Source organism: Dermacentor andersoni, chromosome 1 (assembly GCF_023375885.2).
Source record: "Dermacentor andersoni chromosome 1, qqDerAnde1_hic_scaffold, whole genome shotgun sequence".
In the NCBI taxonomy this organism is placed as follows: domain Eukaryota; kingdom Metazoa; phylum Arthropoda; class Arachnida; order Ixodida; family Ixodidae; genus Dermacentor; species Dermacentor andersoni.
In genome coordinates, this window is record NC_092814.1 from 110197553 (window position 1) to 110222049 (window position 24497).

The 24497-nt window shown below is 45.6% G+C and overlaps 1 protein-coding gene across 2 annotated transcripts in view; it reads right to left on the reverse strand.

The window, feature by feature from the left end:
- The window catches only part of LOC126545609 (retinoblastoma-like protein 2), a 118534-nt gene that overhangs the window by 9525 nt on the left and 84512 nt on the right, over window positions 1–24497 (reverse strand). For both annotated transcript variants that reach the window (XM_050193527.3, XM_050193526.3), the window contains 4 exons: window positions 15347–15418; window positions 15153–15258; window positions 8255–8412; window positions 6988–7044 (listed from right to left, as the gene is read on the reverse strand). In XM_050193527.3, coding sequence (XP_050049484.1) covers window positions 6988–7044; window positions 8255–8412; window positions 15153–15258; window positions 15347–15418 — 393 coding nt within the window. The remainder of the gene's footprint in view (window positions 1–6987; window positions 7045–8254; window positions 8413–15152; window positions 15259–15346; window positions 15419–24497) is intronic.

Consider the following 24497-nt stretch of genomic DNA (forward strand, 5'->3'; position numbering starts at 1 on the left):
AATTTCTGGCACGTGTCTCGGCCATGGCTGCGCACGGCTGTTCACGCGGTTGAGCGCATACGCAGCTGCGGACCCTGCTTTAGGGATAATCTGGTAATCTGCCATGTGTGCAAAGAGTGGCGTGTCGAGACGGCGTGGCATCATGTAAGCTGTCTTCCCGCGCGTTTAGTATTCAAGGTTGCGTAATCTCGAGTTTCGGTGACCCGTTGGCGCGAGAGGCAGACGAAGCATTGTTTCCCTGCTACCGGCACTTTTCATGATAGCGGTGTCCCATTGCAGGCAACGCTATCAGGCGCGGGGCCGGAGTGCACGCAAAAGCGTGGCTGGCTTCGCTTAATTCATACCGCCTATGTGAAGATATTGTCGACGTAGCATGAAACTATCATTCGTCGCTGACTCCCAAATTCTTCAAAATGAGTTGTTTTCTGATTCTAATTTGTTTTTTTCGATTGCCCGACAATTCGGAAAATTCTGCGGCCATATATGTGCATAACGACAGCAGTTATTTCCGGCAAGAATGCAGATAGCAAAGGTAACCGTAATACATAAAAAAAGGTAACCGAAATGATTTGGGCAACTATAGGCCGGTATCTATACTACCTATGATCTCAAAGGTCTTTGAAAAACTTTTTCACTTTTGTTTATCCAAATTCCTTGAAAAGTACCAACTGCTTACTTCACATCAATTTGGCTTCACTAAAAACAAATCAACTGAACTGGAATTTTTCGCACAGAAATAATTTATAGTTGAACAGTTTGAAAATATAGTCTATGGCACTTGGTGTATTTGTTGATTTTTCAAAGGCTTTCGACTTGGTGAATCCTGGCATTTTGTTGCAAAATTTACATCAATACGGTCATATTTATCACAGAGAAAGCAAGTGGTTCAGCTAACTAATGCTTGTTCTGCAGTTAAACCTATCCAAACTGTTGTACCACAAGGTAGTATACTGGGATCTCTCCTCTTTTAAGATTTATTATTTATGCAGATCTATCTTCTCAGGGAAAAATATTTCAGAAATAATACCTGCATGTAAAGAAACCTTGACAGCACTGAAAAATGGGCAACATCAAACTCTATGCGTATAAATGAAAAGAAAACTAAGGCAGTAATTTTCCCGCTAATGAACAAAATAATTTCGCCACACCAACCCATAGTACTGAACTCCCGTCATATAAATATTGTAGAGAGTTTCAAATGTCTTGGTGCAGTGTTTCTTTTTATTTTTTTTGTCATATGTCTTGGGACGATTACATTAACTATCTAACCACAAAGTTAGCTCCAATCACCAGCATAGTGGGCCAGTTAAAACATCAACTCAACTACCAACATGAACAATTTAAATTGCTTCTTTATAACTCGCTTTTTTATTCTCACCTCAACTACTGCCAACTGGTATGGGGAACCTCAGCTCCCTATAGCTTGCCATACATTCACCTTTTACAGAAAAAATACATTCGTCATGTTTATAAAGCACCATACCGATCCCACACAGCTCAACTTTTTCTCAATGCCAGAGTAATAAGTACACACAGCTTATATAAATACAGACTGAGCGTGAAGTCCAAAACAGAGATGAGACAAAACCCCAGTAGTTTATAAATTCTTGCAAATTTGCAAAACAAGTTAGCATGCTACCGAAATATATATGCAGAAAGCTGGTTAGTTCATACTCCTCGCCTTAATACCGAACAACAGCATTTATCTCACACATTACCGTCTTTTGACCACCTACAAATTAGATGGCTTTGATTTATTTTCTTGTTCTTGTTGGAATCTCTGCATTATGTGCAGTGCTTAGTTTTGCATATTTCCTATCACTGTGATTTCGTGCTATTCCATGGTTTGTATCGTCAGTAGAATTTGTTTTTGTTGGAGACTCGATCATTATCCTGTTTGCTACATTTTACTCAATGTGTCAATTTTGTGTATACCGTGCCAAAATAAACAAATGAGGCTCTGTGGGCTGATCAAGCTGCCTGTGAGCAGCTTTTTTTTTTCTTTCACCCTCTCATCTATGTATGATGGCAAATAATATAGGTCCTGAATTCCCCAGGCACTATACATTACTGCAGGAGATGGAATTCTTGGATGAAGAATTCCTCCTTCTGTTCAAACTAAAGCATACTACATGTACTGTTCCGATTATCATTTTGAACAATTTAGACACTCATTTATTTTTAAAAGGAAATGTCATATTGCATAAACAAAGTAATTCAATTAATCCTCAAATTAAAGAAATTCTGGCTCACAAAACCTATAATTGCATTTCTTTTCCATTTTCTCTATCTCCGTAACATTTAACAGACTACTTTTCCCCCAACTTGATACAGTATTCTTGCAGTACGGTCTGCATATTTTTAATGCAAAAATCACACTTCTCGTATGCTTACTTGCAGGGCATGCAAGCTACAAAACTTACAGTAAAAAAGTTTGAACTCCCTGTATTCTCCCATCCCCGTTATTCCATGGTATAACTATTTTGTTGATTTGGAGGTATTTGGTTGCACACCTGTTAATCAAGTAAAGCCCTGCAATAATGAATCGTTGCAAATCGTGAAGGTGCAACTCAAAAGAACACCTATCATCTCAGCACTTTTTAGTCGTCTCTTTTTGCAGTTTGCGTGGAGTCCCCATCAGGTACTCGTGCTTCATTTTGTTTGATTCAATGCAAGGCAGTAGCCATTCACAAGCAAAGTGAAATGTGTTTGGATTTCTACCTGCATGTTCACACAACACTTTCTGGCCATCGCAGTACTTGACTATGCTACTGGGCATAGATGCACTTACAGTGGAACCACGGTTATACGTCCCCCGGTTTTGCGACAACCCAAGTTTTACGACGGATTAGTGCAGTCCCGGCGGAGTCCCCATAGAAGCCATGCATTAAAAACCCCGGTTATCTGACGCAATTTTAAGCCTGACCCGCATTATGCGACCACCCTCGCGAAGCGCAGGACGGAACGGCGGGCAAAAGAAAAGTGCCGCGGGTCTCTTTCCTCGCTCCATCTCTCCGCATGCGGAGCACTTGACACCGCTCGACCGGTTTGCTCCGGCACAGCTTTCTTCCCTGCTTTGTCTCATCGTTCGTTTCTCTCTCCCCCACAAGCAGCCGCCCGTGACGCTCGCTGTGCTGAAATAGCGCCTTTTATTCTCTACAGTCACTTTCTCCCTCTATTCTCGCCGTTGTCGGCTCTCGTCGCGTTGGGGAAGCGTTTCTCCCCTTCCAGTTTCCCTGCAACAGATCGCCGACAAGGTAGCACGGAGAGGCCTAGGTTTATCGCACATGTTCTTCGTCGTAATCCTAGTGACCAGCGTTCAGCGGAGGCTCTGAGTTGTGCGGAGCAACGCAATGCACTATGTCCCGAAAGCGGACAGTTCTGTTGCTCGGCGATAAGCTGAATATTATCGAGGAAGCAGAAAAGCAGCATGGAGAAACGAAAGCCAGCATTGCCCGGGACCTTAAGATACCCAAATCTTCGCTTCAGACGATCCTGGCAAACAAAGCGGTGATACTGCAGAATGCCAAGTTCGGGCTCAAGCAGAAAGTGGCAAAAGAAGGACAGCATGAGAAGACAGAAAAAGTTCTCGTCGAGTGGCTGCATCAAGCACGGAGCTCTACAATCAACGTTGACGGCGCCATTCTAAATGAAAAGGCGGACCTTGTGGCATTGCGTCTCGGCATCGACGACTTTCAGGCATCGAAGGGGTGGCTGGATCGCTTTAAAAAACGAAACAGGATTGTGTACAGCTGCTCCTGCTGAGAAAGCATTTCCGTGGACGTTTCAATGGTGAACAAGTGGATGGAGTCGCTGCCCGAGATGACTGCTGCATACAAGCCCTGCAACGTTTTCAGCGCCGATGAGAGCAGTATCTTTTACCATATGCAGCCCGAGCAAACCTTTGCGTTTAAGGGTGACAACTGTCATGGCGGCAAGCGTAATAAAGAGCATGTGACGGCACTATTCTGTGCTAACAAGGAAAATTCCGAGAGGCTTCCCGTGCTCGTTGTTGGAAAGTTTGCAAAGCCACGGTGCTTTAAGAACTCTAAGATGCTGCCCTGCAGCTACAATTTCAACAAAAAGGCGTGGATGACGTCTTCACTCTTCAGCAATTTTTTCCAGCAGCTGGATAACAAAATGGGTGCTAAGGCGAGGAAAATATTGCTTTTCGTGGACAACACATCGTGCCATCCACCCAATACGTTCAGCCTGAGGAACATAAACATTGTTTTTTTTGCCGCCCAACTGCACAAGCCGGCTGCAGCCGCTGGATGCTGGCATCATTAAGTGCGTCAAGCAAGGCTACCGGAAGCAGTTAGTGCAGCGTCGGCGGGCGCCTATGGAGCGCAGCGAGTCAGAAAAAAAAGATCACTGGGCTCGACGCCATGCATTTTATTGCCAGTTCGTGGAACGCAGTGTTGCGAAGCACAATCGCTAACTCGTTCAAGCAATGTGGCTTTAAGAGAGAGACTGCCTCCTCTGCTGTGGACGCAGCAACCTTGATGCCGCTCGAGGCCAATGCAGGCTTCGTCGACGACGATTTCGAGGGTTTAAAAACCTCGCCACGACATTTGCTGAGTACATGGAGGCCGACGACAACATTGCGATCTGCAGCGAAGTGTCGCTGGATGTCGCCATCAAGGAGGCTTTGCCTAGCGCCGAAACCGCTGTGACATCGGACAAGGACAACAACGACGCCACAGATGCTGTGCCTGTGTCTACCACGTTCGCCGAGGTGCTACGGCACATAGACGGCATCCGGAACTTCATCTGTTCATGCGACAACGCAGAGAATTTCCTTTTAGACGTTGCCCAACTCGAGGGAAAGCTCTTGGTTCACAGATCAAACAAGGTCCAAAAGAAACTTACCGACTTTTTTTAAAGTTCGCGCCGGCTGGTGGGAATCGCGGCAGTAGGCAGTGGAGTGCCGTAAAGGTTCGTTTGAATAAAGCATGATTGGTACCTGTACTGCAGCATTAATTCTTATCGCATTTACTTTTTGGGTAATTTGGGTTTCCAAGCTCTGCAGAGTATGTTAGAACGACAGAAAGCTGAGCTAGTTGGTAAGGATTCATTATGCAAAAAAGAGGTGAGGCGTGCAGACAGGACACAAGAGTAGAGAGACAACACGAACGCCGGGGTTCGTGTTGTCCACTTCTCTACTCTTGTGTCCTGTCTGCACGCCTCAGAGTATGTTAGTAGTTTACATTGAAGTTTCTCGTAAATCCGTTGCGTGAAATAAGTACTATCTTTATAGGCATAATTTATGTTTAGATTTTACTATGCCTGCATTTAACGATGCTTTTTCAAGGTACCAAGAAAGTCATATAATCGGGGTTCCACTGTACTTGAGAAAATCACCCATCGTTTGAAAAATGCATACGGCACATATCTCACCACTGCCACACTCTCACAGCCGCCTCTGTTCATGTGCAGTTTTGCGAGAGTTCATCCCACACAGCTGCGAGCATTTGATTTGCATGCGTTGAAGAAAACTGCAATTTTCGCGGGGGTGTTGTGTACAACACACAAACGGATTCCGTAACGAAGTAAAGGCATGTTGATATAGTATACCTATGCCCACGGTGGCAGAATACCCTTGGTCATATATGGTGGCTTGCATGGAAAACACAACGGTCGTCACATTTTTAACATCGTCGCAATCAAATTGCGATGATGTTATGTCGAAGGCTGTATATGACTAACCTTCCATAGTTTTTTCGGCGTCCGGCAGCAGAAACAGACTTAGCGATTTCTAACAAACCCATACGAGTGCAGTGCGGCGGTGCAGATGTCAAAATGCAGAACAGATTAGAACGCTCGCCATGAACAATAGCGTGACATCAAGGTTATGGCAGTATATAAGCAGGACAGGTATCGACACTAAAAACAGCTGCGTTATCGATGGGGCGGACACGTATAGTTCATACACCCGAAGAACAACATGTGTACGAAGAACGCTAGAAGGAACAGCAACGAGAATGTAAACGGTGCGAGCGCGAAATGACCACCGATGAAGAACATTCCCACGATGCTAAACAACGATAACCGCGAGCCCGGGCACCTCCGAATGAGCAATGACGCCAGACTCACAACGCAAAAAACGCCAACCATTCCACTCTGTGAAGATGGAATGACAGCAAAAGCACTTTGCTTTTCGTTTAAAAGCTTTGACTGTCATCAGCTTTCGCTGTCATTCCATCTTCACAGGGTGGAATGGTTGTCTTAATTTTTTTTTTGTTATTGGTGTCAGTATGTGAAGCTTTCATGCAAGCTTGCCCGTTTTCACATACCGCAATACATTTGTACATGACCAAAATTTGCAAATGGAACATTTATTGTTTTATGCATACTCTTGTACAGCGTACTTGTGCGCAGTAAAGCACACATCTAGACGCTGGCCTCGCCATTTACGAGACGTGGCATTGAGGCACACATCTTTGAAGCTAAGCCATTAGTGCCACTGCGAGGAGCAACAGTATCTTTCAGTTGCGGCGAAAATGGCAAACAGACTTACGACCATGGCAAGTTGCATCTGTCAAGCGGCAACTGTGATTTTGCATGATCATTACGGTGCAGCACCTTGTCACGCACAGTGAAGGTTGTGTTTGGTCTGCTAGTTATAACCATTGGCCTAATCGAATATTGTCCTCTGTTAATCATTTAGTTACTGGCCTTCAGAGATTTCTTTAACTCCAGAGCACTCGCTTGTTGACTCTCATGGACACTCAAAATGGCACTGCAGGCGTGGAAGGCAATGACAGATTTCGAGCGCTTGCCGGCTTCTCTTTCCCCGAAAGACTACTAAAATGACATCTCGGTGCAAATTATGCAATTTGTCCTAATGTTGCAGGATGCGGCACATATTAAATCACTGCTTTTGGCACTGTTTAGCACAACTGGAGAACCAATCACATCACTGAGAAACTAATATTTGTATCTGATTCATTAGTTCGCCATCATTGAACAAAAAAGCTTGTATACCTTGCTTGAATCCGGAGAGAATTTTATGGCAAATGTTGTCATCCTTTTCCTGTAGATCTGCGAATAAAAATTGCAAGGCTTAATAATATTAAGTGCCCCAGAACAAAATTATGCGACAATACAGAACTGAAAATCTACACAACAAACTTAAAGGGGCCATGACACCAAGTTTTCATACTTAAATTCTGTACAGCAAGTTAAATTGTATGCGTTCCACAGCAAGCTGATCCATTCAAGCGCACTTAATCTGTCAGAAAATTTGTACAGTAAACCCTTGTTAACTTGAACTCTGATATCTTGAAATATCAGTTAAGTAAAAATTTTTTCTGTCCGTGGTTTCAACCTATGTGCTTTTCTTTTTTGTTATCTTGAGAAGTCTTTTCACCAAACTCCGGATATCTCAAACTCTAACAATACCAGGAAAAAGGTAACAGGCAGCACCAACAGAGTTGCTTGCACTCGCTTTTTATTCGGCAGCAGCTTGCCATCCAAGCCAGATGCCGTGCCAGGCCTCACTCACAGCTTATCTTTCCTCCTCCTTTCTATCTATCACTGCTCGTGTGCACTTGTTCGGCTGCTCTCCGACACTTTGTCGCGGCCTCACATGGCAACGGTAAGCTGGGAGTTGTTCTTTTATGTTTTTTCTCTCCCTCCCTCCCTTTAGGACACTGTCAGTGACGCATCAACGTGGTCACAGTGTATTGTGACCTTGGACAAGATGATCGGCACTTTTGAGCAGGAGCGATCAGCCCACACAATGCGCCCAACAGCAGCGAGCATTTGCACGAGCCCACAGCGTTTATGCAAGATCATTGCTTGATAAGGACACTCGCTTCATGCTCGCGCGATGATGAATGCTAAGGGCATGGCAATTTCGCTCTTCTGTAGTTTTTACGCTCTTTCATAGTCTTCCATAGTTTTCGATGTTGCGTGAGCTGTTTCAATGACTGGCTTCAAATATTGCATTAGGACAAATTGTCTCGACTCTGCCAAGCAAATTGTCTCTGCACAGCACCACCACTGGGGCAGTCGCTCTAGCATCTCTACCATCATCAGATGGTAGAGCAGCTGCCCCGGAAAGACTGTGGTCCTGGGTTCGAGTCCCGGACCAGGACGAATTTTTCTGCAACTGCGAAACTTTTCTTTCGAGGAACCCGTATGGGTTTCCTTTGTAGCACTTAGCTACGTTTAGGTGGATGTCTCATTTTCCCTTTATTAACATGACGACAATATTCTACAACACTAAAAAAAATCTGACACGGCTTACTTCATTGTAAAACTTTATGATGTCACCCCGTTCATCGAACTCAAACTGTGTTGCAGTGCCAGCCAAGCGAGTTGGAGTTGGAGGCTGACTATTGGGAAGCATCATGGGAAGTGTGCTGGACGACCGTGTGGAGCTCAATTGTTCAGTCCTTTTGTTATCTGGAATGCAAACAAAAATTGCCACACACAGTAATAAATTAAGACTCTTTTCTTAGTCGTTGTTTTGCAACAAAATAATTTTTCAATCAGAATTCCACAGTGCTTACCTGCACTTGTGAGCAGCACATATGAAACAAGCTCGTAAGCTACTCTTTGGTGTCAAAAATTGAAAAAACCAGCTCCAAAAATGCACTCCAAGGGTCTATTTTGTGTTGATCTAGTTCATTTGCCATTCTTAATTTTAACTAACTGCTGTGCTGAGCAGCTCATCCCAGTGATAACAATGACACAAATGTCTAGAGTTAATAACAAAGGGCAGGAGTGAGGCAAAATAGGAGGAAAATTAAACGAATCACTAGAAAATATGGTGCCAAGTTAGCATCTCAATAACAATTTTTTTTTTTTAGTTAAAAAGCTCAGTGTTTAAGCAATGCCACAGCCTTCTTTATAGTTTCAATGCAGGCTTAAACACTGCAGATGCCACTGTAAAGACAAATTTATTGGAAAGTCTCAGCACATATATATGCCAAAACTATGAATTCTTGTTCCATCATCTGAAAACCTTTCGTGCTTTTATGACTGCAAGCTTGTAAGGTAGATGAGTGGCTGAGTTTAGTCACCACTGCCCTGTGATCAGCAAATCCCCCAAGACAAGCTATGTGGAGTGACTAGCACAAGGCAGATAGAGTCATACATAAAGTGGTATTTACACAGGGGGGAAAAATCTCTCCCTTCGCAGTGGGGAGTGTGCATCACGTGACCACGTGACTACAACCTAGCACCTTTTTGGAGCCAAGCCGCTGCTGTAGACATTACTGTGGGATGGGAGATGTCTTGCTGCGCCGGTACAAAACAATCCCTCTCGATGGGACAGACAGCGGGGGATCTTGCTGATTAGTTTAGAAACCTATCACACCGTGCTCACCGGCAGTATAGAGGTGGCGCTGAAATCTTCGCTGCCTTCGCGGTTGCTTGGCGGTGTTGTTCACTTTGCATTGATTGTTTTTCAGCGGCACGGACACGTTGAAGCTCAGTGATAAAAAGCTACTGTTTTTCCTCTCACTCATGGAGGAATTCCGGTGTCTCTGGCCCAGCATACCCATACCGGCACATACGCTTGGTGTTGAGAACAATGGCCACTAAAACTACCTGCCAGCATTGACATCGTTCAATTCTCACACAGTCGGTGTGAGCGGTATAGCAGCGTGATGGCTCATGACATTATGCTCCCTTCCCCTGTGCAAATATCGCTTGACCTATAGCTCAAGTGACACCAAGGCAACAAAAAAAAGCATGCAACACTTTTACAATTAATTCTGCTGCAACTGCTGCAGTTTACTTATTCAAGCTCTGAAAAGTAACATGGAAAGCGAAATATTTGCATTCTTTTTTTAGGTGTTATCTACCTAATAATATGTAAAAACATGTCAAACCTTAATGCTGTGTTTATCTCTCTCTTTTTTTTAAATGATTTAATGCATACCTTGAACCACTCATTCCTACACAGGGCATTTGATAACAAATTTCTCCACCAAAATATCTTGACTTTCATTTTAAAAAAGATTGAAAGACAACTTACTAGCTATTTTCTCATTAAAATTCATGCAAGTCCCATGCACAATGGAAATCTGTGTAAGTGAAGCTTTCATGTCAACTCCATCTGAGCGTCACCCGCCGTGGTTGCTTAGTGGCTATGGTGTTGGCTGCTAAGCGCGAGGTCATAGGATCAAATCCTGGCTGCACTTCGACGGGAGCGAAACTTGAAAACACCCACGTACTTAGATTTAGGTGCACGTCCTGGTGGTCCAAATTATTCCACAGTCCCCCCCCCCCCCCCCCCCCCCCTACGGCATGCCTCATAATCAAATCATGGTTTTGGCACATAAAACCCCCTAATTTTTTTAATCTGAGCGCCGGGCATCATGTCAACCCCCAGCACATGTGCTGTCTCCACTCCCACCTTCCTCCTCTAAGCACTGTACCTCTCCCCCTCTTGACCCCTTGCACCCTCCTCTACAAGTCCAACCACTCACGTAACCACCACCAAACCGCAGCATCACACAAAGAAAATTTCACTTTAAAAGTATCCTACACAGTCACCCAGTCTAACCACTGACCACGGCTGACCACCGACCACAACTCAACAAAGAAAGCTTCACCTGAATAGTTGCGATGCCTACTGCCCATGATGTCTACAAAAAACTTGGCAGTTAAAGGGCCAAAAACGATTTCATCAATGAGGCAATTTCGAATGCTGCATTCCACACCAAAGAAATGCACAACAAGCCTATTTTCTTTTTTCCTCTATGGCTACGAACAACAAGGAAGCTACTAGAAGAAAGTGGTGTACCATGAACTTGTATAACCTACTTCTTTATATGACAAGACAATGCCCTAAGCTGTAGGTAGTTATGGGAATTAAGCACAATCAAGCCTCGTTATAACTAAGTCACATCTGACATAAAAATACTTTCTTTATATCCTCTACTTGTTATGTATAAGCATACACATTGATATCGACGAAAAAACAAAAACAAACCCAATAACGCCTATGCGAAAGAAGCTCAAGCGTGATGCCTCCGACAGGATAGCAAAGAGCCTCCTGCACATTTTGATGGCACAGGAACAACTATAAATTACATACACGCACTCTGCATTGTCATTAACATGCAATCAGTAAAATAACATGAGATTGTCATGGTGGCTTGTTGGCAACAGTCCAATCAAGCCAAGATGTGAGCCAAAATGCACACGTATGTTATAATGTGTCATTTCAAGGAACACAAAAGGTTAATACAAAGTCGACGTAGACTTAACATTCCAGAAATCTCGCAGCACTTGTTCATGTCATGAAAATCGCGTCTGAAGGGTCCGCATACCTTCCGTCCACATACCACATACCGTCCGCAATTTAAATCGCCCACCCCCTGAGCGGGGAGTGGTGACATTGCATATGCCATCACCACCCTTTACTGCCATTAGTCCACTGGCGAGTAAAACGCAAATGCAAGGCCACGGAGAAATCGAACCAAGGCACAGTGTTGCACTCGCCGCTGCCACTGCTCTTGGTCAAGTGATGTGGATTGCTCGGGAATCTCCCGACATATCAAATGGATATGGCATTCTCTGCTACTTGCAGTTTGTGAGTTTTGCGAGCCAGCAAAACCAGCGCAGCACTATGCAATAACAAAACTACTAAAACATGAAAGCAAGGGTGGCACAGAGTGGGCCAGCAAACCCCGCTGCGCCAGCTTGGTTTGTCCGGCTCCTGGCCTCCGAGATTGTACGGATGACAATGTGGTCTCAGAGGCCACACCTAGCTGCACCAGCCTTCGCAGGGCACCACGATGAGAGGGAGAAGTGGGTGCATCCTTTCATACCGCCACACGAAGCAATGCTAGCCACATGCGAACAGCAGCTCAACATCGCATTTGTCTCATTACAGCTATGCGTCGTGCAGACTGCTGCAGGTTGAGTGCAGTTGCGTGCGGCCTCCGAGAATGCGCAGGCATGATATCGGAGGCCGTGCCCCAAATATGCCTAGCAGTGTCAGTCTGCATGGTGCGCGACAGTGGGAGAGAGAAAAGCCGTGGCAGTGAGATGCTCCTTACATGTGACTACAGGTGGCAGTGAAAAAGACCAGTGTTGCTTGACAGCATACACAACGCAGGGATATCGGGAGATTGAACTGCCGTGCCGAATGAGTGATTACTCCATAGAAAGTGACGCACTCGGTATTCAACGGTCAGGTATTTTTGGGTTTAGAAGATGAATCTAGTTTATTATATTTAATGACAGGACACTTTTGCTTTGTTAAAACAAGCTACTAAATTACATGGATCTCCATGGGGATTTCAAGGGGAATTTAATTTACTTCAATGTAACATTTCATTATAATAAGGTTCCAAGTGTACTTTGAGCCACGTGCAAATTTGCTTTCCTATAACCGTCGCCTTGTCGTATCCTGCAATTGTGGTTTCATTACAGCAGGTACTCCATTGAGTACTCCACTGAAATAAAGCATGAGCAACCACATTTCATACCTACTTCCTGTGGGGATGCGCGAATCTCGCACGTCCCCTGATATGTTGTTTTCCCTGCATGAGTCTCGTCTCTTGTAATCCGGCTTCGCCGTGCGGCTTTACAGCAGCGGTCGGTGTGGTTGCAGAGTAGTACGAGAGATGGCGAGAGTGTTGCACTGCGACACCTAACGGCAGGGTTACTTGGGTGCAAAAAGGTGAAGGCTGTTCCTCTTTGGCTTGGGGTCAGCAAGCAGCACGTGCACCGATACATGCTTCTGCAAGGCCTAGGACCAGGACACCAGAATGGACGAACACGATTGTTCGAACGCGCCACCATTCACATGACCATACACACGAACTACCAGGCGTTGGCGCCCAGCATGGAGCAAACATATTCACTCACTATACGGTCGTGGTGAGTCGCATTTCCTTGATTTGTCACACGCCCATCGGCATGTTCTGTGTGCTGTGATTTGGCTGGCAGGCATTAGTGTATGAAAAGTGCAATAAATGCCCTTGCAATTGTTTGCACTACTGCGTTGTCGTTCCTTTGTCCCATGAGCACGGGTGAGACCCCACATGCCTTATATCCGATAATTTCTTATACTGAGGTTTAAACGTATGATGAAAGAAAACTGAGAAAGCCATCAAAAGATCAGGCATTGTCAAAATGTAGGAGGTTGTGGCTATGCACACAAGTTCTGTATTATAGACATTGTACTGTTGCATTTACTTAAATATGCAAAACTTCTTACACAACCTCAAAACACAGAATAGTAATTCAAATTGGCCTACATGCAAAGTGGTTGTGCTATGAACACCATGAAGATTGTCCAATTTTTTATCATCTTTCAGCGCTGTGTGATATAAATGTACAGTCAATGATAGATTTTTCAGACACCTTTGCGGCACCGCTACGTACCCCACAGAGTAAGAACGTACGAAATTTCGGGTGCTGAAACTATTCACCGTCTGATTTTCCAGACTTCCGTGACTGCAGGTACAAATGGCATTAATCAAAGCCAGCACCATCGCCTTTTTGATTGCCTCACAGCCTCTTGCTGGCAGCTGCAACCACCGTCGCGGCAACGCTAGTCCTAGCAGCTTTGATGTTGAGTTCACTACCAAGCTTGCTGCTATTCACTTCCAGTTTTATTGCAACAGCAATTATATGAACACTCCAGGTGCATTTCTGCCGTCGACATCGGCACCGCCGTGAGGTTCCATATAAAGTCCAAGGGCAATAATATTGTTGCCACATGCCGTATGTGCAAGTGAAAGCATGCAGGGGTGAGCTGGCGATTGTGGCTCAATCTCGCACATGCAACAGACGAAAGGGGGGAGGAAGCGCGCCACTTTCCACCGCACACAAGCAAGGCTTTGGGGGGAGGGTAAGGAGGGGGTGCATTCTACTCCAGACAGCCGGGCGGCCACATGCGCCCGGCCGGGCCACTCTATCTTGAAAGCCATCTGCGATGGGTAAAGAGTCTACACTGCGCTGTGTGTTAGCAACTTAGTTCACGATGATGCGAGCGGCTGCTGCTGCCACGTTTCCTCACTGCAGCGTTTTGACAGCAAGTTTCCTCGATCATCAAGTGAGATGCGTTCATGCTTAGTTGTGCACACGACACAATGCTTGTTAATTTAGTTAGTATGCCTATGTTTACAAGTTTACACGGCCGATAAAACTACTATCTTTAGTTCATATAGCTCTCCACTAATTTGCTATTGCAATCAATGCTTCGCCTTTTGGGTGAAACTGCATCTTTTTTAAAATTATTATTATTATTATTGAAAGAATTAGCTGATGTCAGTAATGGCACCAATTCTGCCTTTGTCATGCTTGTCTATGGTTTCGAAGAACGGAAAGCACGGCAAAGGTCAAACGTTGCATAATGCCAGTTTCAAAAAGTCAGCTTTGCCGCAAATAGCGGTATTTTGCAATGAAGTATACACTCTGTATTGCGGCGAATGGAAAGGGGGCCACTATCAAGGGTCACAGTATGTATTATTTAATTATACATGCATGTACCCACCATGTCTCCTGTCACAGTACGAGCACCAACACCCCTAATGAATGTATTGGCAGGCCGTCAGAGCTCTTTCGGATGTGCCTGTGGCGATTTGAGCCTTTGGGGGCAGTAAAAGGTATGCATTCATTCTTTCGGACTGCCTGATTCTTCCATCATTTTTGCAGCCCCTAGGGAGTTTGAAAAATCAAATGGCGACTCTATTGTGTTCATGGTCCGGCGTTGCGTCGCTCAACCAAGTAAAGTCATACGCTACAATAGTTACTTTACTGGATGAATTAATGTACATTTGTGAAAGAAAAAAAAAATACATGATCAGTGCCACGGCTAAGGAATCAGCCAAGCTAAGTTCTACACAGCTATCCTAATGTCCTTTATAACTTATTGCAAATTTCGAATTTGGACTGTGGATACCCGACAAAGGATGCAAAAATGCATTCTGATGCGGAGACATGGCAAACATTTCTCGAAGCTAGTGGACTACAGTTACCAGGTTTTGTAAACCATGACAAGCAACGTCAACTTTTGTAAGCACTACAAAAGCTGGCCAGCAGTGCCACCAACCCTTTGTATGAATGACCCCACATTCACAAACCTGTATATGTTTGCACAGGCCTCCTGTATATATACAGTTCTTTATTCCTGTGAAGATCATTTAAATTTTAATTGGGCAGAAGCAAGCACCCACCTCCATCATCTTTGTCAACCGGAACAGGTGAACTGGAGTTGGAGCCTGTGCGGCTGCTGTTGTCACTATGTGTTGGATTCTTCCGCAACAGTACACTACGATACACCTGCGGTGTTAGGGAGGAGAAAAAATAAAGTATGGGCCTCAGTCATATGCAAAGTAAATTAAAGGAGTCAATGAAAGCAAGCACTCACATGGCTCTTGTTCTGAGGCTGTTGCCGGTAGCAGTGCAGAATTTCTTGAAAGCTTTTTTCAACTCTGGTCACCTAAAGGCAATAAAACATTGTCTCTTTGAGACTGTGTCACCAAGGACATACAGGACTACTTTTTACAAGGCAGGAGTATTGACAACTGGTTATAAATAAAGTCTGTGACTTACACAAGCAGTACTGCAAGAACCAAACATATGCATTTGGAGCAACAAGAAAGATTTGCCTGTGGCCACAAAGGTAACATCAAGCCTATGCAGAATGCATTACTTTATCACATTCACATAAATACAAAGCACTCAAGCACCTTTAGTGCCCATGCATTACTTCATATGCTGTTCACATTTACATAAAGCATGGACAGTTTCAGCATGGCACCCACAGTACTAAAACATGGCACTACCACTTTATGGTTTGGATTATCTTCCCATAGCAACAAAAGTAAGTGCCAAGGTCATTCCAAACATAGAATAATGATTCTGCAATTGTACATGTCAAAAGCACAATCTGATTATTAGGCATGTCATAGGCATTAGGCATGTCATAGGCATCATAGGCATTAGGCATGTCATTATTAGTTCTCCCGGCCTGCTCACCAGCGTTTTTGCTGCGGCAATTTGTACGATGCATAAAAATGGGGTTGTTCTCAGTATGCTTAATATTCCGGTGGGACTCCATCTCCTCGCACGTCGCCAACTCTTATTATTCAGTCGGAAATGCAGCACTGTAAGTTGTTTCCTGCTGTGAAGAATTCTGAGCAATGATACAGCCTCTCGATCGCACTTTTCATTATTGCTGGACATGTTGCCTGTTATACCTAAATTCGAAATAGCGGCTTGTAGAGGAGCTATTATTTTCAGTTTACATCGATGTTTGCATCAGTCATACAATGAATGCAGGCCCGGAACAAATTAGCGGCAACTATACCCGTGGTATTGCAGGTGATGAGTGCTAGCTAGTCCATATTGCGTTTTTTTTTTAAAGTTTTAAGGCAAAAGTCTCTAGATCTCTGTTTCAAGGTCGCGTTGTGAACAGAAAATATCACGTGACCCAACAAGGCCAGATAGGACCCAAAGCATGTCCAGCCGTGTACAAGAAATTAATGATTAGCCAAGTTAATTAATCATTCATTAGTGATTGAATTAAGGCAGATTAGGGAGGATTACGATTGATTAGGGTGTATTAAAATGGATTAAGGTGTATTAGGGTGGATTAAGATGCATGAAGGAGGATTAAGGTGTTTTAAGGGAGATTAAGGGGGCAAAGGAAGATTAAGGTGAATTAATGGGATTAAGGGTGGATTAGGGTGTATAAACGAGGATTAAGGTGCATGATCAATGATTAAGGCATATTAAAAAGAATTGGGGTGGATGAAAGGATTAAGGTTGATTAGGATGGATTAAGGTGAATTAGGATTGATGGATAAATAAGACCGATAAGGATGGATTAATGTGGAATAGGGTGGCAGAAGGGTGATGGAGGTGGATTAAGGTGAATTACAGTAGGCTTTACAAGACTTTCACATTTGCATCTCTTAGGCGATACCTAAGGACACCTTAGAATTTTGGAATTTGCTTTGAACAGCACTTCCACGCATGAATGAGTGGGCAATGATTATTATTTGGTTTTCTCCTGGATACAGGAAATGGGCAGGGGGTGTTCACATGATCGCACACGCTTGCTGTTGATATTGACTTCTAGGCGGAGGCCGGGAATCTTCACTTGAATAGCGAACATTTAAAAACATCTTTCTGCGGTTTTGTTCTGTAGGAAAACTTTTTTTAAAATTTAACACGGGCCGAAATCATTGCATCAATGCGCTCTGATTACGAAGGTTGAGTAATCAATCGTGATTGTGGTCATAAAGTAGTAATGCAAAAACCAAAAATATTCTGCAGGCAATAATGTTTAGCACGCAACGTATTTCATCCTATTCCACCGTAATCCTCCTTCATCCACCTTAATCTGCCCTAATCCTCCCTAATCAGGGTGTCTACCAAGTTGACATCTCCGAATTCCCCGAGTTTTCCAGGTTTTCCCTGAGTGTCTTTGCGAAATTCACTGAGTGATGCAGAACTATGTTTTATGTCAAGACGGGCTGAAACCATATCGCCCGATGCTGTCACCCTTAGTAAGCATATGAAAAAAAAAAAAAAAGACTTAATCCAATTTGAATACTAAGTAGTAATGTTCATGTTATTCAAAAAGAGAATAGAAGGGATGGGTTTCTAAAATGCACAGCAAATAAAATGTTTAAAAAAAAATTGCAAATCAAGTCGGACATTCTCAGATACGAATAAAAAGGAGATGCATACAGAAGCAAATATTTTCGAATATGAGCTATTTCTATCAACTGATAGCAAGCTCAGTGGCATAAGGCCCAAACTTTGTCACAATTGAGATACTTTCTCAACAGCTCGTAAGTCAACCTTAACTGTCCTGACATACTTTCAGCCCACGCACGATGCCTCAGTGTTGTGTTTCACTGCTTTAAGTAGTTTATATTGGTTTGGATCAAGGGGGACAACTGCATCTTGGCTTCAGGCAACACTTCGCTTTTTGAGCTCAAGCTCCTTCAAAACGGCGGCAGCACGCTTCCTTTCCCGGTCCTTTCTGTTTTTATCCTCCTTCCACCACTCGTTCGCCCCACAGACTATTTGAAGCATCTTCTTGGTCAATTGCACAGTCCACGTCTGATTTTTCGAAGTCCCTAGGCGCCGTGAAAACATCCGAAAAATCGGCCAGTTGGAAAAAATAAATGCATGTCATTTACTACCCTTAAGGGCTCAAACCGCCACAGGCACATTCGAAAACGCTCTGAAGGCCTGTCGATACACGTATTAGGCATATCGGTTCTCGTACTACGACAGGAGATACCGGGTGCACGCGTGTATAATTAATGAATACATACTGTGTCCCGTGGCAACAGCCCCTTCCCACGCTTGTTATGCTTTACTGCAATACTTTTGTGTATGCTTCACCAAGCAACATTTCTGTAGAGAGGGGAAGCTGACTTTCGGGAACTGGCATTATGCAACGCACCATGCTTTCCAAGCTTCTAAGCCAATCGCGAGGACCACAAAGTCAGTGCCATGGCTGACAGCAGCGAATTCTTTCGAAGAAAGACATGGCACCCAATGGCAAGAAGCTCAATAGTGAACGTCAAAGCAGCTAGGTCTAGCGTTGTCACAGTGGTGGCTATGGCTGCCAGCGGATCTGCGTGCGAGAGCACTGGTTCGAGGAGGCGAGGTAATTAAAACGGCAGTGGTGGTGGCTTTTATTAATACTGTTTCGAACCTGCGGTCGCGTCCAAAAGTACAGAAAATCGGATGGCGAAGGGTTTTTGTGTCCGAAGTTTCAGACGTTCTGATACATTGACTCTATGGGGTACATGGTGGTGCCGCGAAGCCGTCCAAATTATCAGGCATCCGGAAAGTTGGTCCTTGACTGTACACTGGCAACTCCTCCAGCCGAAGACAGGGCGTCAAAGATGATTAATTACGATTCCTGTCTGTTACTCGAGCCAGTATTACCACGACTTTTGACCCTTTCAATAAAATTACAGCTAATTTTCCCTGATAGAGGCACAAATTCCCTGAGTTTTTCCAGACTACTTAAGATCCCTGAGATTTCCTGGTTTTCCCGGTTGGTAGACACCCTGTTAATGCACCTTTATCGACCTTCATTCTCCTTAACACATCTTATTCCTTCTTAATAACCTTAATGTATATTAATACAATCGCTAATCAATCATTAATTAACTTTGCTGATCAGTAATCATATCTTACACACGTCTGGACATGCTTTGGTTCGCTTCTGGCATTCCTTGGGTCACGTGATATTTTGAATACCTCCCAACGCGACCTTGAAGCAGAGATCTAAGGCTTTGGCTCAATAAGCCACACGCAGAGGGATGTGCCTCAAGCAATACTAGTTCAGACGCACAAAGTAAAGCATCTCATCATGTGGCAGAAAAATTGTCTGCAGTATCGAACTTGCCTCAACGCTCCTTTTACATCAGTATGCCCCGTTCATACGGCGTTAGGAAAAAACCAACCTCCTCAGAAACGTTGCCTTGAGCTAAATTATCGATGCGGTTATCAGCATTTCTCAAAATTTTCAACACCACTGGGCTGTGCAACTGGCCCAAAATAACGCGCCTCCATAGAATGCTGCGGCCCATCCGCGGGAGCCAAGGAGAAAAGGCGAGGAGAATCGAGGAAGAAAGCGCTGCGGGGAGGAGAGTGTCACTACTTTCAAATTATCAAGGGGCTTTATCGCATCGTAGCCCATGCAAGAGGCTGCGTTTCTACCAGAAAGCCCGCCTTCATGCACAGCGTTCGTGGCCAGCGTTTCCCGGTAAATATTATGGTTACGTATGCTACAGTGACCGGGAAGTGTGAGAAGCAGTGCAGGATCTTTGAATGCTATCTCATTCCACTCTTAAAGGCGAAGCTTAAGCGTCCTCCATCTTTTTATTAGGATATAGTCTACCTTTTTATTTTATTTACAGTCGAACCTCGATATATCGAACACGGATATATCGAATTATTGCGTATATCGAACAATTTCTATATCACATGGAAAATCGCATGCATTTTTAATTCTTTATTTCGAACGGGGCCGGATGTAAAATGGGTATATCGAACTCCGCCGCCCCAGACAAAGTGCGCTCTGTTGACATGAGGCGAGCTTTCCCGCAACACTCTCGAAGATAGCGGCGGCGTGATCGGCGTTCCAGACTGCTGCGTACGACAGCTGGCCACATCGGTTGCGCCGAGGGCGCCATTTGAACGTAGCGGCGTACACACGCGGCGGCTTGGAGCCAGCACGGCCGCCTCGATCACGCGCGCACAGCGGGGCAAGCCGCCTCGATCACGCGCGCACGGCGAGGCTTGCCCCCGCCGTGCGCGCGTGATCGAGGCGGCCGTGGAGCCAGTTGGAGCGCTTTGTCGGTGCTGAGCCACACATCATGTGCATTGCGGACTTCGTTGGCGGTGACGACAGCACCGGAACAGTGGCGGAGTTAACAGACGTGGAGATCGCGGCAGAAGTGACTGCTGAGCCAGCAAGCGCTGATGTTGCCCCGCTCCCGACTGCAACTGAGGCTGTAGCTGCTTTGGCCGTTGTACGCCGCTACTGCGGCGCAATAGAAGGCACTGGACTGTCTCTTGTGGACCGTTTGGACTATGTTGAGGACGCCGTGGTCAAGCACGCGGTTGCCAATATGAAGCAGGCTACGCTGATTCAGTACTTTCAGCGAACTAAATAAATACTTTGTTTGAAGCTTCATGTGAGTATCTATTGCGCCACGATTGGTTCATTGATTCATTTGCGCTAGTTTTTGACGCGTTTTCTACGTGATTTTATATATCGAATTCTGGCTATATCGAACTATTTTGCGATCACCGCGCTGTTCGATATATCGAGGTTCGACTGTATTACGTTTTTTAAATGTTACCCAAAAAGGTATAGACCCATATTGGTCAACAAAGCTAGCAAAAGTACTAAGCTAACGAAGTTCTACTAGAGTTACTTCTTTGGTAGCTTCAACACGGATGCAGCTTTTGGCATCGACTAGTGAGATTTATTACCCAGCTTACAGTAAAGGTGTGTCAAGTTCAAAGTTTTTCGTTTTTCTAAAACACTATGGGTCGACCTATATTCGAATTACAGTATTCCCTTTTATAATGAAGTCAGCGGGACGGCAAAAAAATTAATTATAAGCGGTAATTCGACATAAGCTACCACTCAAGAAAACCTAAAGCACTCGAGCTTTAATTGCGCCACAACTGCGAAAAAGTCAAAATACAATGTACTCAGTGAAGCAAAACTTAATTACTGGGTGCAAAGTTATTACCGGGTGCAAGCAACCCCTGCTCTAATTGGAACAAGCACTGCACGAGGCCGTGGCCGCCGCCCATGCATTCAACCTTATTTCGCAGTAGGCGTAGCAACTCCCGCGTCTGCATCATAGTTGGCACTTCACGTGGTTCTTTGTCCGCCAGCTCTTCGTCCTTGTCGGGGCCACCAACAGTGTGAATTATCTAAACATTTGTCGCTGGGGCGACCACGGGAGCAGCAGCGTCTGCCGACACGAATGTCTCGAAGTCGCCTTGTACCTCTGGGCCAGCAATGTTATGAACAGCCTCGTACAGATAGCTGCAAGTCCGGTCATCGACAGGCTGGTCATCGTCAGGGTCGCTGATGACGACGTGGGAAAAGCCAGAGTGTGCAAAGCAGTTGGCGACCTTCGAAGGTGCGTGTTCTTCCCATTAAAAGTTCAACAAATGGATCGCACGAAGCAAATCAATGTTGTACCTCTTCCTGGCGTCATACGTTGTGAGCATGCGCTGCAAAAGAGCCTTGCGGTACAGTTTCTAGGTGGTCTCAAAGACGCCCTGATCTATTGGTTGCAGTACTGCAGTTGTGTTTGCAGGCAAAAATTCCACAGCGGTCACCTTGAGGTTGCCGATCTTCCTGTGGCTCGGACAATTGTCAATTATGAAAAGCACTTGCCAATTTTTTGCACTGAACCGTCTATCCAGAAGGCGCACAGTCTTCAAAAATAGCAGCAGTCATCCATGCTCGCTTGTTACTTCTGTATTTGCATTCCTTGGGAATAGTAGCATTTCGGAAACACTGCGGCATCTCCGCCTTCCCCAGTATCAACAAGGGAAGCTTGCCCTCGCCTGTTGCATTGGCACCAAACAGCACTGTGACATGCTCCTTGCTCTGTTTTCCTCCGGCTGAGGATACCCTAGCAGTAGTAAATGTGCAATTCGGTAGTATCTTGTAGAAAAATGCAGCCTCATCTAGGTTGTAGATGTCTGTCTTCATACTTTGCTAGTAAAGCTTGGAGCCAATGTTGGTGCCATACATCTACAGTGTCACGGTTCACGGCTGCGCTTTCGCCAACGATCTACTTCGAGGCCACGCCTTGTCTTTTCTTGAACCGCTCAAGCCAGCCATTGTTGCACTTGAAATCTTTATGGCCCATTTAGAGGGTGAGACCTTCGGCTTTTGCAGTAAGTGCAGGTCCACATACAGGGAGATTTGCACTCCTGGCATTTTTCAGCCACTGTAGAAGTGCACCTTCCACTTCGGGGTATTTCAAATCACGATTCCTCTTTCTCTTCACCGAGAAGATCTCTTCAAAGCCATCCAGCACAGCTTCCTTGTTTTTCAATACAGTTGATAAAGTAGACGGCGTTATGCCTAATGCCTTCGTGATGTCATTTTTCTGCCGGCTGCCTTTTTCCTTTTCTTTTATCAGCAGAATTTTTTGCTCCAAAGTCGGACACTTTCACCCGGAGACTGATGGAGCCATTTATCATTGTAGACCACAAAAGCACATATGAGGCATGCCTAACGAAGCACTCCGAATAACACACAATCACATGGTCTGTAGCACGGAGAGAGAGAGAGAGAGAGAGAGAAAACATTTATTCGAACCATCGAGGTGGTTGCTCTTGAGGTCGAGTGGGTGGTGTCCTCATTCCAGGACTCCACTGGCCATGGCTGCTCGACGTACTTGCTGGACGAGAGCTTCTTGTCCCGCCAGGGTACCGCCGGTCAGCTGTACCTCCCACCGCTCAAATGACGTACTAGGCATCTTTAAGTGTTGAGGTTTGCCCCCCACCCCCACGAGATGTGAAACAGTGTAGGGCGTGTGTCGCCGCACCAGGGGCAGTTGCCGCGATATGTATGTGGGAACATTTTACTGTATCTGTGTAGGTTTGGAAATGTGTTGGTCTGAATAAGTCTGAGAGCTACGGCATCTTCAGTGCTGAGCTTTCTGTGAAGTGGAGGATAAATCCTGCAATTGAGTCGCTGGATCTTGAGTCGGTCGCAGTAATTGGACAGCAGGGGCATGAAGGTAAAGGGTGGGGATTGATGAGACGATTCGTCTTGCCCCGCTCGGTTGATTAGCGATCGAGCTAGGGCGTTCGCCCTTTCGTTCCCCTCCAGACCCACGTGGCCCGGCGTCCACGTGATTTGATGGTATTCTTGCAGCCTGCCTCAGGCCTAGAATCTGAGCCGCCAGCAGTGGTGTTCGTCCGTTGGTAAAGTTACGGCAGGCCTGTTGCGAGTCGGTAACGACATGGGCTTCCCTGCCTACCCCGTCTTCTTGCTTTATTACCAGCGCCGCGGCTATGGTCTCAGCCGCAGCTGGGGTCTCTGCCCTTACGGAGGCCACGAGGGTCAAGGAGTTGTCTCTCCCGTTGATGGCGGCTACCGCGAAGAGGCCCCCTACAGCGTACGCCGCCACGTCCACGTACGTTACGTACGGGTCACCCTTGAATTGTCGGCGCTGTCTGTCGACGCGAGCCTTGCGTCGTCCTTCATGGAGTTCATGACTCCTGTGCTTCGGTATCGGGTTCGCCTTGATCTTGCCTCTGACCTCAGGCGGGAGTGATCGTTGCCCATCGAGGGCACGGAGCTCCGTTGCCGTTCCGGTGGAGGATGGCTCTGCCCGCCGCCGTCTTCTGTAGTCTGGTCTTTTGCGAAGCCATAACCGCGTCCGACAGCTCAGCGAAGGTGTTGTGGATCCCGAGGGCCGCTAACTTCTCGTTTGAGGTGGTGACAGGGAGACCCAGGGCCATTTTGTACGCGCCTCTGATGATGGCATCGACTTGTTCTTGGTCGCGTTTGTTTAGCGAGTGATAGTGATACGGCATGCTATATGTTATTCTGCTGATCACCAAAGCCTGGACGAGGCGAAGCGTGTCCTCTTCTCGGATGCCCTTGCGGCTTCTTGTAATTCGTTTTATAATCCACGAGATCTGGTTGGTGGCAGACTTTAGGGTTTGGATGGTGTGGGAGGCTTTCAGGTTGCTCTGGATCCAAAAACCCAGAATCCTAGTCTTATTGCCTTCCATGATCTTCTGGCCCTCAAGATAGAGGCAATCCAAACGCACGGCCCTCGACGCCAAAGTGACTGAATGCAGCGGGCGACACAGACGGCAGCAGGTTCAAAATGTCGTCAGCGCATCTCGCTTTCCTCGTCAGTGTGCGCTGGTGATGGTGATGGTTGAAATGGCGGGCTTGGCATTGGCTTGATGTGTAGCGGAAGAAAGGTGATCGGAGTTGTGGAGACCAAGAATCCGGAACTGCGGAAGGGCACCCGTTTGTG